General features: G+C 39.6%; 2 protein-coding genes across 2 annotated transcripts; both read right to left on the bottom strand.

Annotated features, from left to right (window-relative positions):
• Nucleotides 1-1,318: 1,318 nt before the first annotated feature.
• On the bottom strand, nt 1,319-8,638 carry LOC136438472 (glycine receptor subunit alpha-2-like). The gene is made up of 9 exons (XM_066433271.1): nt 8,228-8,638; nt 6,699-6,763; nt 5,807-5,871; nt 5,210-5,436; nt 4,515-4,597; nt 3,560-3,706; nt 2,975-3,139; nt 2,279-2,493; nt 1,319-1,504 (listed from the first exon to the last, which is right to left on the bottom strand). Exons 1-9 carry the CDS (start codon nt 8,326-8,328, stop codon nt 1,334-1,336), a joined length of 1,239 nt encoding a protein of 412 aa, XP_066289368.1. The 5' UTR covers nt 8,329-8,638; the 3' UTR covers nt 1,319-1,333.
• An 837-nt stretch (nt 8,639-9,475) lies between these two features.
• On the bottom strand, nt 9,476-15,044 carry LOC136438057 (glycine receptor subunit alpha-2-like). Its single transcript, XM_066432721.1, has 7 exons — nt 14,836-15,044; nt 14,572-14,654; nt 14,251-14,403; nt 12,680-12,844; nt 12,070-12,284; nt 11,175-11,333; nt 9,476-10,287 (listed from the first exon to the last, which is right to left on the bottom strand). Exons 1-7 carry the CDS (start codon nt 14,994-14,996, stop codon nt 10,105-10,107), a joined length of 1,119 nt encoding a protein of 372 aa, XP_066288818.1. The 5' UTR covers nt 14,997-15,044; the 3' UTR covers nt 9,476-10,104.
• Between the last annotated feature and the right edge of the window lie 2,298 nt (nt 15,045-17,342).

Here is a 17,342-nt window from a genome sequence, read left to right as displayed (position 1 = left end):
GTATCACCTAACTTTTCTTACAGCCAAAGAAGGTAAATTTTCATAAACGTCCATGCCAGTTGCTGACAACAATATGTGTTCATCCAAACAGTATCAAAGACATGCAAATTTTGTACTGTATATATAAACAATGAGTGCCTTTCTCACTCTTACATGTGATACAATCGCGCCTTGGATCTATGGCTGTAAAAAAGTGTAACATGTTCACTACCAAAAATCTTTTTTCTTATTCTTTCTTATTTTTGTTGTTTTCTTATGTTGAGAAAGATTTTCTTATACAAAGGAAAAACAAGAAAATTCAAGAAACCTTCTGGGAAGTCTAGTCTATGTCAATTCTTACACGAAGAATTTTCTCTTAAGTTAACTTATATCAAGAAAGTTCAAGAAAGTATTTCTAGCATGCTGTTTTCCAATTAGAATTTTCTAGAAAAATAAGAAAAAAAACTGCTTTCTCTGGCTTGATATAAGATTTGTTTTTTTTATTTCCTCAAATTTTTATTCTTACAGATTCTTCCCATAAGTTATTTTTTCTAGAAAATTTGATTCTGCTAGAATTATTTTCTTGAACTTTCTCAGTTTAAGTTAACTTAAGAAAAAAATTCTTAGATGCAATTCTTGTTTGTGCTAGGGATTCTTGTTTGTGCTTGATACAGGGATTCTTGTATACAGAATAACATTCTGGCTGACACAGACAGAAACATTTTCTTTGTAGAAGGAAAAACAAGAAAGACAAGAAAAATGGTTTTTGGTAGTGTAGGGCGGCTCCCGTTATATCTCATATGGTCCCGGTAGAGTACTTAACCCAATCAATGACGTAGTATCCGAAGTAACCAATCATGAAGAGCACGAAGCACACGGGGAACCACACCCGGGCAGCGTAGTCGTGACGTAATGCCTTCTCCTTAGGTGTTAGATTCTTCCAGCAGCCACGCCCTTCTGTCTGCGAAATGTCCGATACCTGTTGAATAATGATTGATCCCCGATTAACATACAAGTTCTTAGCGGCCTTTTAGGTCACCGCTAAACCAATATAGACTAGCATCATTCGGGCAATATCTAGATGGCCAAGGAAGGGAAAGAAAATGAAAGAAAGTGAAAATAGCCACCTCTCAGATTTGTCGATGAGAAACAATTTTTACAGTCCTTTTCCTTGGTTCTGATAATGACATCATGCAGCATTTGTAAGAAAAAGCTAGACTTTTATTTATGTCACCTAGACTTTATAGATTTTTTATGATTTTTGAACCCATCCCCTACAGTGTGAGATATTTCATCACTTTTGTAGATATATCTTTTAAGATCAGTTAAGCCTTTTTGTTTGTTTACAAAAGGCTTAACACAAAGTCACACACACCTTTGTCTTGGCCTTGGAGTCGCTCCTGATGTAGTAGTGGACCACTCCGTACTCGATCAGAGACACGAAGACGAACCATTGACAGGCGCACAGCCACACGTCAATGGCGCGTACGTACGACACCTCCGGAAACGACTCGACCTTCCTGGTCTGGAAAATAGAAAAACACAGAACCATAATGAACCCCTTTCCAAACTCCTGCGCCATCTTGATACATGTATCTCATCTCGCGAGAGCATGATCTAGCGAGAACGCACGTGAATTCGGACACGAGTGGCAAGAAATTCGCCTTCACATTGACCCTATCTATTCCTTCCAACTTGTACATATCACAGGGGTCAAGAAGTCCTGTTTTCTCCATTGGAGGGACATTATTTGAAAATAATAATCACCCATATCCGTTTCAAGCAACCATAACACTGCTCACAACATTGTATCTTGAAAATGCAGCTTACATAGTTATGTAAATGTTATACACTAATGGCTTTTCCACCAGCATGTGCATTTGTGTTTTTGTTCTATTAAATTTCTGTATATTGTTTGATATAACATATGATGTTTAACTCAAACACAAATTCACACCTGCGTGAGCATACATGTAGTAGGTACAGCCGGCCACTATGTGTGAGCCTGTGTGAGATTTATACCTGTGGGGGAATGAGGAGTACAGTCACAATGTGTGAGCCCTGGTGTGAGCCTTTGTGAGATTCATACCTGTGTGAGCATGGCTAGTAAAGTCACGATGTGTGAGACTCATACCTGTGTGAGTGTGGTGAGTACAGTCACGGTGTGTGAGGATGTCTGTGATACATGCCCGTGTGAGCATGGCGAGTACAGTCACGATGTGTGAGGAAGTCTGTGATACAAACCTGAGTAAGCATGGTGAGTACAGTCACGGTGTTTGAGCGTGTGTGAGACTCATACCTGTGTGAGCATGGTGAGTACAGTCACCACGTTCAGTGACACCCTGGCGGGAACCACCTCAGGGTTGACCCAGAAGGACGTCCAGCTCATTGCGACAGTGGTCAGGGTAGGCCAGTAAGTCTGCAGGATGTGGAAGTTAATCCGCCTGACGAGGGAGAAGCGGACCTGCCCTGAAGTCAAGGTGCCGAATCGCGAAGATTGCTCCACTTCTTCAGCTGATGTAAGTGAACATATATAGGTCATTGGGCGGACTGTGCCAGACATTAGGACAGTTTGGATCAAATGAAATGGATCTGGAGGCTTAACTAAAAAGGTTCCTTTGGGTCCTATATAATGATTTGATTTGACTTCTGTCAGTCGCTGGTTGTACTTTTTTTCCCTAAGCTCAGTAAGTATATGCATGTGTAATCTAATATCTGTTTTACCTACGCCATTTATCCTGATCTAATAGTTTCTATGTTCGGAAGCAGTGCTATCACGAATTCATCTTAACTTGGCTTCAAAGTAAAATGTGAAAATAATTATCAAATAAAACCCTACCCAAACGTAATCTGTGACGCTTGAGACGCTAATTCATACTTAAAATTCCTATCTGCGATATTTCGGATCACTTAGTAATGGGGCAGAACTTGCATCATCACTAGAATAGACTTTTTTTTTTCTCTTGCTACTGAACTAGACCAAACAATTACTCACCGCTGCAGGTGATTTCAGCCCCTGTAGATGTGCAGTTTCCATAGAAGTTGCACTTCTCGCATTTTGCAGTCCCCTGTTGGTCTGCACTGATGCAGTCGTGCGACAAGCACTCTTGTTCCATCGAGGTAAAGTCACAAGACGAAGCTGCGTAGAGACAGGTCCTCCCTGAAAACACACATCCACACATGTGCAGAACATAAACTTAGAAGCATTTACCAGTGTTATGGTCACAATTGTAAAAGGGGTCCCTGTCGGCTAGTTTACGGGCTGTTTTTGTACTTTCGGATGTGGCCTCTACTTGACCCCGTGGGCACGGCCAGGCCCCGGGTTTTTTTTAATTCGCAGCTAAAATCAACTCGGGACCAGGTTACGAAAAGCCGTACATATGGGTACATATACGAATACGACAATAAAATGAGTTGTTGCTAGATAATCTAACGTTTACATGCCAAGAAGTAAAATTTGCTCGCATAACCTGGATATGAAATGACATACGTGACAGATCTTCTGTTTAAAACAAAGATATTTAAGACATAAATTCATACAAACTGATCGATGAATACTTCTGGTTAGATGCATACTCACCACGTTCGATGTAGGAGTTAACATAGGAGAAGGCTTGTGCTTTGACAAGCCGAAACTGCGCGTTGATGCCAGACGACCTCACGACAACCGGGTGCTTGCCTTCATCAAACCACTCCGTCTTCGGACCCCATAGAAAACGGGCTCCATCTAAAAAGCAATCATATCGTCCATAATCACTCTCATTCAACAGCTAAGGACACTAAAACAATGGGGAGATGGCATTAGAAATAACAATGAATTAATGAAGAACAATTTAGCTCCTGTACTCAAACAACAGGAGCTAATTGACTCTTTAGCGTACAACCTTTTCTTGACTTCATCTTCTATCAATCCTAAAAAAATTGTATTCACCTTAGCTTGTTAACATACTTACTCACAGACAAGGTATAAAACCTGGTTCTCCAGTTCTTCCTTTAGTCACTGCCGAAAGACAGCGGATACTCAAGCAACTGGATAAAATTTCGAAACAGTCAAACGTGTCAGACAGCATCCGCTATCTTTCGTCAGTGACTAAAGAAGGATCTGGTAGAACTAGGTTTTATACGTGGATCTGGTAGGACTAGGTTTTAAAACAACAGGAGCTAATTGATTCATTAGCATACAACATTGTCTTAACTTACTATCCTATTGAACCATCTGAAATTATCTTCCCTTCATCAACATATCTATTCAGAGTTTTGGTATAAAACCTAGTTCTACCAGATCCTTCTTTAGTCACTGACGGAAGATAGCGGATGCTGTCTGAAACGTCTGACTGTTTCGAAATTTTATCCAGTTGCTTGAGTAACTACTGTCTACTAACTGGGATTCTTTTGCGTAGTAGTATCTTATTACCTTGTTGTCTAACTTTTATCGACGAATCAATGAACATGATTATGATACTTTTCGCAGAAATTTTAAAATGTCTTAGATTCTAACTACAAACTAATCAACATTATGCTATTGATAAACATACACATGTCAATGCCCAGGGCACAGTTCTGAACGTCCAGTGGATATGCACCCAACACCATTTGGCACTTGGACGTCAGCGTGTATCTATAAAAGAAGGAATAAGTAAAATAAACATTATATACAAAAGACAACATCGCAACCATGGATATCTTCATGAACAATATTTTTAACTGCACAAATGTATACTATTATTTATAGTATGGTATATGTGGGGTTGTGTGGCCCAGGATACAGTGGTCCCAGGTTTAAATCCATGACGCCGCCGATGTTGTCCCTTGGGAATGCACGACTTTCCTCACTCCACCCAGGTGCAAAATGGATACCTTTAGTTGGGAGGTTAGAGACGGTGGGAGGATAACAACCCACTTCTCATACAACCTCAAAAATGCTTACTGTTCTCGGTATGTGGCACTGTTAAATTTAGAATAAGTTACAAAAACCTGAGTACAGCGCCTTGTCTGTCCAGAAGCAAAATAGATTGAAAAAGAATATCAATGGTACATGGTATGGTCATCGCAAAATGGTCAAAACCAGAAGGCAGCAACGTATCTCCGTGACTAATTTCATCAGGTTGGCGAATGACTGAATAGCAAGGTTCTTTTATTCACAACCAAGCATTTCACAAGAGCCGACGTTTCGACAGCTGTCAGCCATCTTCATCAGGGCAATACTGACTAGAAGAAGGCAGCAACATACCTTCTGAACAAAGTAACAGCCCCATCCCATCTTCCGTAAAGGAATTCTTCGAAATACTCCACATCTTTTGCCTGGCTGAATAATATGCCTGGAATCCAGATGGTAAGGTTCTGCCCCAAGTAACCGGTTGGAAACCATATCTGGTCAGGACGTTGTTGCGTCAGGTTTTCCTTGGCGAGTCGGTTGTCAACCCAATCACAGTGCAGGTAGAACTCTATGTCGTATTTCTAAAGATATTCAAAAGAAAGAGGCAGATATGCTTAGTGGAAAGCCAGTCACGACCTTTGACTATAGCATGGTCCGTTACAATTTGCAGGAAACAGTTCCCAAGACTTTTAGATGAAACTATTATTCATTAAGATAATAATAAAGATCAATGGCCACTCCATGATAAGTGACATGACAAGTGTTCAAAAACACAAGAGGCTTCAGTAATGCAATACATTGATCTATTTTAATCTTTTTTGTTTTCCAAGCCGTATGGCCACTGCATACATTGCATAAGATATTCTTGTTTTTCGTTTTTACTCTCTTTATTGCATTATCTTGTTATCAAACTGTTCTACTGAGTACAAAGGAAAGTCTTTACTTTCTTACCATCAGTCGCTCCGAAAACTGGCCCAGGTCCAAAATGTAGATGCCACAATTAACGATAGGGTCGTCTTAAGAATAGAGACATTTGGTATCATTATATCGTTTTACAATATGTCGTCAATTTACTTAAGTATAGTCAAATTTACGCAGTCCATCTTTTGGAAGGTATTCTATTGGAATTTGCACTGAAGACCTTATAATGTCAATTGTCAAAAACAGCTACTAACAGTAACTGTTCATGGTACCAAGAAAGACCATACATACATACATTTCTTGTATCATTTAACGAATTCTTGCTTTCACACTTCTAATGTACCTATGGGGCAACATAACCTTTCGTTTGCCTTACATAAGGCAAAACATATTAGTTTTCAATACAGGACGATAATACACAACAATGCAATACAATACATATATAATACAATATGTCATGCCTGGGCCTGATACGGGTGTTCCGAACCGTGTGATAACTATCCGTAGCACATGGGGTTCTAGAGTTGTATCACACGGGATTCCATAGAATATTTCGAATGCATTTCGAGCGCGCCGGTTGCGCCGCCGCCGAAAATTCGAATACCGGATTCGAAGGTTGGAAACAATGTTGTTACAGTTTTTTGTTCGAGGACACAAAACTCCCTCAACTTCTGGCGCATTCCGCATTGAAATGTGTGTTTCTCGATCGGGTGGGTATGACATAAATGAAATACAACACGGTGTATTCCGCATCACCCACGGTCCATGATCCAAGCCCTCCCGCGGTCGGGCTGGTACATCGGGTGATACGGAATACCCCGTGTTGTATTCTATATATACATGTACTAACACAATGCAATATAGACTTCTACGCTAGTCATGGCACATGCGCAATGATACATCATGAAAACGGCTGAGTTACCTGGAGCGACGTCCTTAATATAACCCCATGGCAAGGCACCGTAAATTGTCACTTCCGGGTAGTCTCTGTAATAAATAGTATACAGTAATAATGCTTCACATCTATAAGTTTTAATGTCAGGCGAAAGAGTGTAGGAATAAAGGAAGTAAGATTTCTGTCGAACTGTGTCTTAAATGGTGCAAGAGGTGGAAGAAAAATGAGCGGAAACATTCCTTGTATATTTTGTAAATGTATGAATATTTTTTTTGCAAGTCACAAGTGTATACTCGTAGACGTAGTCTTGTAGCCCTCCTATTCAAGCCCAAGCCCGCTCTTCCGATCACTTTCCGGCTATTCTATAAGATGGTTCACGATCGTTTTAGTTCCTGGCTTGCAGCATTAAGGCTTGGCATTGAACGTTTATTTTTGTAAGATACCACTGAAACGGTACATTTCCCATAAAAGAGTTAAGACTTAAGTACGTCAGTGGATATTTTCACGTCAATTCATCCCAAATTTCTTTTCTGGTCATAAGGAGTATTGTCACGGTAAATTACATACCAGAAGTGACTTGACTTTTCAATGAATAGCAATCGAGTCACCGTGCCAAATTTCTAAGCCCATGTTCGGACAGATATGGCAAATATGTACAAACAGTGCACGGCAAGCTAGCTTCAATGGACACAATGATAAGCTATTCATAGCCTGAGTACCAGCCTCCGTAGTGACCGCTGGCTCAAAAAAATTAGCAAGCGATTTTTTTGAGCCAGCGGTCACTACGGAGGCTGGAACTCAGGCTAAGCTATATATAGATTACTGGATCAAACGACATACTGATACGACATGCTCAAAATATGGTGAAATGTCAAATTTATCTGACCTTGCATCCCACCAAATAAACATATTCAGAGTAACTTGTATGACACGATTCATAACATGCTTCTATAATGCTGGAAATAACCGTTAAGTGAAATTCAAATCTAAAATCCACCACCCTGACACTAATCTGTCCACATTTGGTCAAATACAAAATCACAAAATAGATTGACATATCCAATAACGTTACATATACTTTTCATTAACAAAAATTGCAAGTGTCCTGTTGCATATTTTTCAGTAGCAACAGATGTCTTCTTATATATAAATATGTATCCGTTTGCAGACAAACTACTAATCAAGGACTGACGCAGGCGATACGGTACTATCTGACAAAAAGAAAAGATTACTTCAGGTGATTTAGCGATTGTCAGATCGTATGGAAGACGGCGGCAAGGGTAACATTAGCATCGCATGTTACAAATGAAATTTGATCCTACATACTATTCCAATGCGACGACACTACCTGACAAAATAGCTTAATGCGCTATGAGAATTACCAGTCTGTTTTGTCAAATTTATATTGAATTCGTAGATAGTTCAATCAAAGTATTTATGGTTTATGAAATGTCAAAAATATACATGTATAACCTTCCTCATGAAGAAAGACGAAAACCTTCCTCATTTTAGAGCAAACAATATACATAGTCTTATTCTAACTCTTATACACCCACCTGTTGGGTTCAGGAGTGGTACTATTCAAGTTGGCACTTGCCACATACACGACGCTAAAGAACAATCCAAAAATCCAAAGAAAGGAAACGCTGCAAGACATCTTGTGTCCGTACTTAACAGATACGAATAAATATGCGTCCGATGATCAATTCCAAGCGTCCTTGATCCCCCATTCACAAGATGGTATTTCGTATATTGCTTGCCTCATGAATAATTTAGACACCACACATGTAATTGCACCCCGATTTGACTTGCTTTTAATACAATGGCTACGATTATCCGAACGATGTCATACAAACGATGCCAAGCAACCACCTGTAGGTTGTTCAACCCATGATCACGTGAACAACTCGTGGGATGGTCATGATACTGACGTCACTAGATTCACCAGATCAGTGGCAAGTTTTGTAATAGTTCCTTTATTGTCATTCAGACGGACAAAGAAGGGTCATGCTGAACGTGTTTTCTGAAATGTTTGTTATCTCCATGAAAAATGGAGATATTGTTTTTGGCGTGTCTGTGTGTGTGTGTGTTTGTGTTGTGTTTCCGGACTCTTGTAGTCAGCATAACTCAAGAACCTCTCAATGGATTACAATGATATTTGGTATGTGGGCGGGTGTTGTGAAGCCGAAGGTCAGGGTCAATTTTGGGCCCCCTGGTATGTGACCTTGGTACTGCAGCAGAACTTCAATTTTTGTATCTTTTGACCTGGACGTGCTGTGGTCTTGATTTTTGGGTGGCAGATAGCTTGTGACGTAATGAAAAAGTAGTGTAGGTTTGGGCCCCCTAGCAGCTTGCTCTGGAACTGCAGGGGCGTCATCCTGAAAACCTTCTAAGGAGAATAACTGAACAAAGGAACGACGGATATCCGTGATATTTAGTATGCAGGTAGCTTAGACAGAGATTTACATAATGAAGTGCAAATTATGCTAATTGGGACTTAATTTACATAGCTAATGAGGAAAATCTATATTTGCAGTGTTCTCCATTATAAGACTCAAATACATGTAACATATGTAGTTTATGGAAAGTTGAGCATCAACAGGTACCAATTATGCAAATAAATTCCTCATTTGCATAATTAATGCAAAAACACAGGAATTCATCAAATTGGAAAATTGTAGGACTGTCAATATTGCAACATGTGTAAGTAAGATAAAGGTGTTTATGATTAAGCATATATTATATAGATGTGTATGTCATTTGCATAAATAGAATTGTTCATGGAGATATGAGGTCGCGGAACTCTTGTTTTTTCAGTGTTTGGCGAGTGAATGCCAACGATTATCTCTCATTCGACCATTGTATACAACATCGTCTTTCAAATCACCATGCCATATGCAATGTTAAGACTAATATTGATACTAGGAGAATGATATTAATACAACGAAATACAATGTTATGCATGAATTGTCAGGAGCTTGGGGAGCTTTCATGCATACCATTGCAATGTCTGCTTGGGTTTTTGAATTCAGAGTGAAACCAAACATTTAACACTGCGTCTCGGTACGATATCAAATATCTTATTCTAAAGCACGTTTGGTATGATTCTGCGTGATATACTCAAACCAGCCTTTAACAGTTCATTGCAGTCATTCGTACGAATAACATCAGAAAAAAATCGATATCACTTGATATTTTTAGGCATTTCTTTATCTCAAATACATGTAAATTAGACCACAGCAGTTTCTATCGGGTTGTTTACCATTCTCACAAGCAAATGTATTATCACTTCTTCTTCTTTATTTGTTACATCATAAAGGTTGTATTTCATCACTTTAATTCGACAATAATAGTATTTATGAAAAAAATTATATCAAAATCATGCAAATCCATTAAAATCGTGGTCCTGCGTCTTCCTATTAAATATAAATCTTTATATGGCCCCGGTAGTGTACTTGACATAATCAATAACGTAGTATCCGAAGTAGCCAATCATGAAGAGTACAAAGCATACAGGGAACCACACCCGGGCAGCGTAGTCGTGACGCAATGCCTTCTCCTTTTGAGTCAGAGTCTTGCAGCAGCCACGCCCTTCCGTCTGTGAAACGTCAGATACCTGTTGAAGAGGAATTTAGCTGTTATCTGATGACAGCAAACTACATTAATGTTGCAAATGTATTTTTTTTTTTTTTACTTCGGTTTTTGACAGACAAGGACGACGTGGCATTGCACTCAAGTTTCTATAACATATATTAACAGCGCCACGTACAGATAACAACATACCCATTTTTTGTACACCTGGGCGAAGTGAGGAAAGTCGTGTAAAGTGCTTTTCTCAAGGGTACAACGTCGGTGGCGCAAGGGGGATTCGAACTCGGGACCTCTTGGTTCTGGGCCGAACACCCTGCCGTTACGCCACACGACGCCACAAATATAGTTGCTATTTTTATGAAATAACACAAGGGAAATAGCAACACAAATGTCTGTAATATGTCTTTGAAAGAAGTTGGGTCGTGTGGCGCAACGGCAGAACCCAGTGGTCACTGGTTAGAATCTTCTGACGCCATACGATGGTGTGCCCTTTGGGAACGACGCTATAAAGGACTTTCCCCACTCCTCATTTTTAAAAATGGGTACCTTACGTTGGAGAGGTAAAAGACGGTAGAGGGATAACAACCCACAGCCCATACGGCCTCAAACAGGCTATAGGACTACCTTTATCTTATCTCTGTATGTGATACTGTTAACTTAAACTAAAGATAAGTTATAAAAACATGAGTGCAGTCCAGAAAAGCAACAAAAAATTGCTAAGAATCCAGCAGATATAATGTTCCTTGAACCTCATCAGGGGAAAAAGGACAAAAGATAACACAGCCAATTTCTCCAGATTTGTCAATACACTGAAATGTTTTAGAATGCTATTCGGAGGCTCCATATCAATGTATAAGATTTCTATACACAGCTTCTAAAAGATTTAAGTGGTATGAAAGCTGTGAAACATACATGATTAGATTTGTCCGTCACCTTGGAGTCGCTCCTGATGTAGTAGTGGACCACCCCGTACTCGATCAGAGACACGAAGACGAACCATTGACAAGCGAACAGCCAGACGTCAATGGCACGTACGTATGACACCTCCGGAAACGACTCCACTTTCCTGGTCTGGAAACATAAGAGGAAAGGCTGTCAAATGGAGAATGTAGTTTATCGTGAAAAGAAATATTTGGTGTGTAGCGTACCAATCTTTTAAGTGATAAATATAACCTAGAATATCATACAAAACAATCGTAATCATTTTCATTATATTGAAAATCTTACCAAAAGATTAATGTGCTGGGTCTGAGAGGAGCTCAGATGTACGTTTGAGGGTTATACTTTATTTTGAAAAAGGAGACAATGAATTGGTAGGATGAATCAAACAAGTGATCTGATAGGATGAGAATACTTTGAGTCCAACCTGAGTAAGCGTAGTTAGTACAGTCACGATGAGTGAGCCTGTGTGAGATTCATATCTGTGTGAGCATGGTGTGCATAGTCACAATGTGTGAGCCTGAGTGATATTCATACATGACTGCAATTGTGAGTACAAGTCACGATGTGTGAGCCTGTGTGAGAGTCGTACCTGTGTGACCATGGTGAGTACAGTCACGATGTGTGAGCCTGTATGAGATACATTACTGTGTGAGCATGGTGAGTACCGTCACGATGTGTGAGCCTGTGTGAGATTCCTACCTGTGTGAGCATGGTGAGTACAAGTCACGATGTGTGAGCCTGTGTGAGAGTCGTACCTGTGTGACCATGGTGAGTACAGTCACGATGTGTGAGCCTGTATGAGATACATTACTGTGTGAGCATGGTGAGTACCGTCACGATGTGTGAGCCTGTGTGAGATTCCTACCTGTGTGAGCATGGTGAGTACAGTCACCACGTTCAGTGACACCCTGGCGGGAACTACCTCAGGGTTGACCCAAAAGGACATCCAGCTCATGGCCACGGTGGTCAGGGTCGGTCCGTAGGTCTGGATGAGGTGGAAGTTAAACCGCCTGACGAGCGCGAAGCGGATTTGCCCCGAAGTGAAGATGCCTAGACCAGTAGCTTGGTCCACTTCGTCAGCTAGCAAAATACAATATAAGTAATTTACTGGGCTATACAAAATTTTCTCTACAACAGAATCGGAAATATGATTCCTATCAAACAAATTATGAATATAAAAGACTTAAAGCTGGGCAACATTCTGAAAACAACTTTTTTGCCTTCCCAAGTAATATACTCTGATACTTCTTGCCTCAAACGCTGACCATCTAAAATTCTTTTAGCTTATGTGTAATGATGATATTCTTTTCCAATGAAATACGAAGTCAGAGATGTAGAAGAGGGTAGGTATAAGGGAAATAAATAAACGTGTAGCGATGCTATTTGTTTGTCCATGTAATTTAGCACTTGTCATCAAAGTATTAGGAATGCCTCCGCCCCTGAGGTGTCGCCAAAAATATGAAGTATGTACCTACCATCACAGGTGATTTCAGCCCCTCCAGATGTACAGTTTCCATAGTAGTTGCACATCTCGCACTTCGCAGTTCCCAGTCTGTCTGCACTGATGCAGTCGTGCAAAAGGCACTCCTCTTCCAGCGCCCTGAAGTCACATGTTGACACTGCGTACACACAGTTTTTACCTGGACAGGAACGTATCCAATCGGGTATGAATGCATGAATGAGTTTACTTCATGGCTCGACATTCGTACATGGTAAAATGTATGGCAACAACTATCAGATAACAATACTACAAGGCCAATCCATCCTACAATTGTAACTAGCTATAAAATAATGCAGACAACAGTTTTATAAGATGAAATATAGTAAATTATGGTCTCGCTTTTGGAAGTATAAAGAAATTGACCTATATGTAAGTGGATATAGAAGCTGGACATTAAAACATTCATGGAAATATCGTTTTGTGTATCAGATACTTTGAAGTTTGTTTCCATGGGTAATAGTCTGTTATAGCACTTATCTCTTTTTACTGTAAGTGGGACAACAGGTCACCACAAAATAAATCAATATTTCTAATAAGCCGCATGGTAATTCATAATGTAATTTCCGTATAAAGCGATAGAAAGCATAAGCTAAGGAGACATCAAATCAATAATCACGGGTCAAATTCAGTGCTCTTGAGTGAAATGAATAAAACAACAAGATGATTAAAACCTACAAGGGTCAAAAATAATTGCTTTAATATCAATATTTTGTCAATGTCTGTACAATCACCTGTAGGAATTTACCGTTATCTATCATTTTGTTAATCTTGTTGTATGAGGAAAATGCTCATATACACCTAAAGACGTATGCATATTTCCTTTTACTGTTAGTGAAGTGTTTTTTTATGAAGCTCCAAACATTGAAATCACTGCGTACAGCTCACAGCAAGAGAACGTCGCATCATCTCCATGAAAAATGGAGATATAGTTTTGGGTGTGTCTGTGTGTGTGTGTGTGTGTGTGTGTGTGTGTGTGTGTGTGTGTGTCTGTTTGTGTTCCCGGATTATTGTATTCAGCATAACTCAAGAACCCCGCAATGGATTGTGATGAATTTGGTAAGTGGATAGGTGTTGGCAAGACGAAGGTCAAGGTTGATTTTGGGCCCCCTGGTACGTGACCTTGGTACTGCAGCAGAACTTCTGTTTTTCTATCTTTTGACCTGGACCTGCTACGGTCTTGATATTATGGTGGCAGATAGCTTGTTGTCTGTATTCAAACCTGGTTTGTACTGAAGATTACAAGCTGCATCTCCAGACAGATTGAGTGCATCCACTCACACCGGGAAGGGCCCTACTCTTTTTTATAAGTGTGGTGGGTTCTTTTCCGCGTGCTCAAGGTGTGACGCTCCTCAAACACGGGACCTCCATTCAACGTCCTATCTTAGTGACGTCTCTAACCGTTTTCAGTTCATTTTCAGCTGAGTGAAGTGAGGAAATTCGTGTCAAAAGCCTTTCCCAAGGGCACAACGTCAACGGAACAAGTCAGGAAACCACGGATTCGAACCCAGGACCTTTGAGTTCTGGGCCGAACTTGATGACACTCACCACGTTCAGTGTGTGAGTTGACATAGGAGAAGGCGTGGACCTTGACAAGCTGGAACTGAGCGTTGATGCCAGACGATCTCACGACAACCGGAGGCTTGTGTTCGTCCAAAAACCACTCTGTCTTCGGACCCCAGACAAGACGGCCTCCTTCAACTGCAAAATCAATTTGAAACCTTAAAAAAAGCCACATTCCTCCGTGAATAGATATAATGAGATATGTAAAAAATATAATATTCAATACTATCGATTGTGATATATTCAATTTGTATTCATATCTATTGAGAAAATGGCAACTGAATGTAATTAAAATCGTAGACGTACGTAGATTCATTCCCAGGGCACAGTTCTGAACGTCCAGTGGATATGCACCCAACATCATGTGACACTTGGACGTTAGCGTGTACCTGTAATGTAGGAATTTGAAAGCAAAACAGAACTTGATGTTATTATTATTACATATGTATCATTATTGTAAGTACAATGATTTATAATATGGTCTAAAACCATCTTTTATTATCAACCATAATGAACCTGACCTACTCAAAGCAATCATGGAAAATTATACAAAGTAGCGTCACAACATACCTTGCGAACTTAGTAACTGTCCCATCCCATCGTCCATAAAGGTATTCCCCGCTGATCTCTACATCTTTTGCCATGTTGAATTGTACGGTGGGAGTCCAGATCTGTATGGGTTTCCCCAGGTCGTCGCGTGGAAACCATATCTGGTGAGCCCGGTCTAGCATGTGGCTTTCCTTGGCGAGTCGACGGTCGACCCAGTCACAATGTAGATAGAACTCAATCTCGTATTTCTAAGCACATTTGCGAGATGCAGGAAAACCTTTTAGTGCAATAAGACAAGACTTGACATGTCGGCACATGCAAATTTTGATGAGGATTGTTCTAGCATGATGCTATCCTTGGCGAGTCGATGGTCCACCCAATCACAATGCAGATAGAACTCAATCTCGCATTTCTAAGCACATTTGCGAGACACAGGAAGACCTTTAAGTGTTATTAGAAAAGACGAGACATGTCGATATCGATATATGTAGATACAAATTTTGACGAGGACTGTAAAATATTACATAGTCCAACAGCTTAAGATTATGGAGAAACATGATCATTCATAGATTAGCAGCTCAAGGCAAACGATATTAACCCTACTGCCTAATCCCATAACCAACACAGATTTGGTGCCAAACGGTTCCTTAGCAAGCTGAAGGATAATGTATTAACCAAATACTTCAACAGAAACCGCATAAACATATTTTGTTTTATTGCATTATTGCCCTTGTAAATCATTATCACTGAATAAATAATTATAGATTGCAATACATTTTTTTAGAGTAGAGACTCTCAGTTTTCTATAATTGATGCTAGCATTATAGGGCAACTTGAAAGATGAGAAGCAATGACGGAGCAAAGTAAAAGTAGTACTTATATTTTTTCAAGAGGGTTTAAAAAGCCCAATTCAGTGAGAATGTATGGTAAAACACGGGACAAAAGTTTAAGGTGCCAGCAAAACGTGTCCTTGGGCATGAACAAGGTACTTACCATCCGTCGCTCTGAAAAATGACCCAGGTCCAAGATGTAGATGCCGCAATTGACTGTATCATTTCCTGTAGAATGAGGGCAGTTTTGAAACACATGTATGTGATGTGTTATATACATACATTGGTAACTGCTAGTAAGAGTATCATTCATGGTCACCAGGACATTTTGTCTTTAGCAAGCATTCGACATGTTTCATGTCTCAAGTAATGTCTTATCATTCTTTTTCTTGAGCGCCAGTATCTAAGACAAACTGAGACACTTAGAAAGGTGTACCTTTTAGCTAAACACAACATAGGGTTGATACATATTTGGAATGACTTCGCTGAATACTTCGTCCATAGTGATGCAGTGTGCCGCAATATGGCATCATACAATACAATACAATACAATACAATACAATAAATACAATACAATACAATACTATACAATACAACACAATACAATACAATACAATACAACTCGAATGAAGGTTTATGATGGCTTAACAGACCACAACGGCAGTATGCTGTTGCTCATCAGACTGTAACTACAAAAGGTTATAGTCCCTTGGGGCCTTGGCCAAATTGTAAACGCATATTTCTAGACAATAATGAGTTTTTATGCCACATAGAACACTGTATAGATAAAGTCTTTTCATTGTTGCCTGTAGTAAAATAGAATTTTATATGCTGAAACTGGATCTGACATGTTTCTAATTCTAATAATAACAGAATAAAATTAAGATGAAATACCTGGAGCGACGTCAGGATTGTAACCCCCTGGTAAGTCACCATAACCTGTTATGGATGGGTAGGTGCTGTAATACGAAATGACGTTAACGTTTCACTTGAGTCTTTCAATGGCAGATGAAGAGTGGTGCAATGGGATATGAAGAATCAAACAGCATAAAACTGTGTAAAAACTGAAATATAGAAAAGGGATCTGCTATATACATTTAGTCAATCTTAAGTTTAGTGTTTCAACAAATCTTGAAATTATGTATGTAACGTTAGAGGGGTTGGACATGAGTAAGAGAAGCATACGGTTGATTGGACACCCGAAGTTCAAACAATCTCCCAAATCATAAAATCATCTTTAATTCTTACTTCTATAAAGGTGATACGTAACTTTAATTCCAAGCAGCAGATCGTCGGGGCGACTTTAATTTTAAGCGGCAGCTCGGGTAAAATTAAGAAAGCTAGCACCTCCCTAGGGCATAGAACCTTCCTAGCTAATGCTACCTTCCTACATAACGTTATTATACAAAACAAGCCTAACACGCAGCTCCTTTACATTTGTCATTCGATGCTGCATTTATTTCTTCAAAATACGAGGATTTGTGCACAACTTCTATCTATTTCTTTCTATACAAGCGATTCTTGAATACAAGACTTTTAAACCAAGCTTCACACTGAAAGAAATAAAGCTGCCGTATGGTAGACAGGTGACAGCAAAACATTCATTTATAACATTTTTGTCATATAACTCATACAACTTCGTACCTTGCTCATCTGCATCGTGCCATATATATGCAGACCTTACGTTATTTAAATCAT

Source organism: Branchiostoma lanceolatum, chromosome 7, assembly GCF_035083965.1.
Source record: "Branchiostoma lanceolatum isolate klBraLanc5 chromosome 7, klBraLanc5.hap2, whole genome shotgun sequence".
NCBI classification, from domain to species: domain Eukaryota; kingdom Metazoa; phylum Chordata; class Leptocardii; order Amphioxiformes; family Branchiostomatidae; genus Branchiostoma; species Branchiostoma lanceolatum.
The sequence above is the reverse complement of the archived record's forward strand: the minus strand, read 5'-3'. Positions and strand labels throughout refer to the sequence as shown.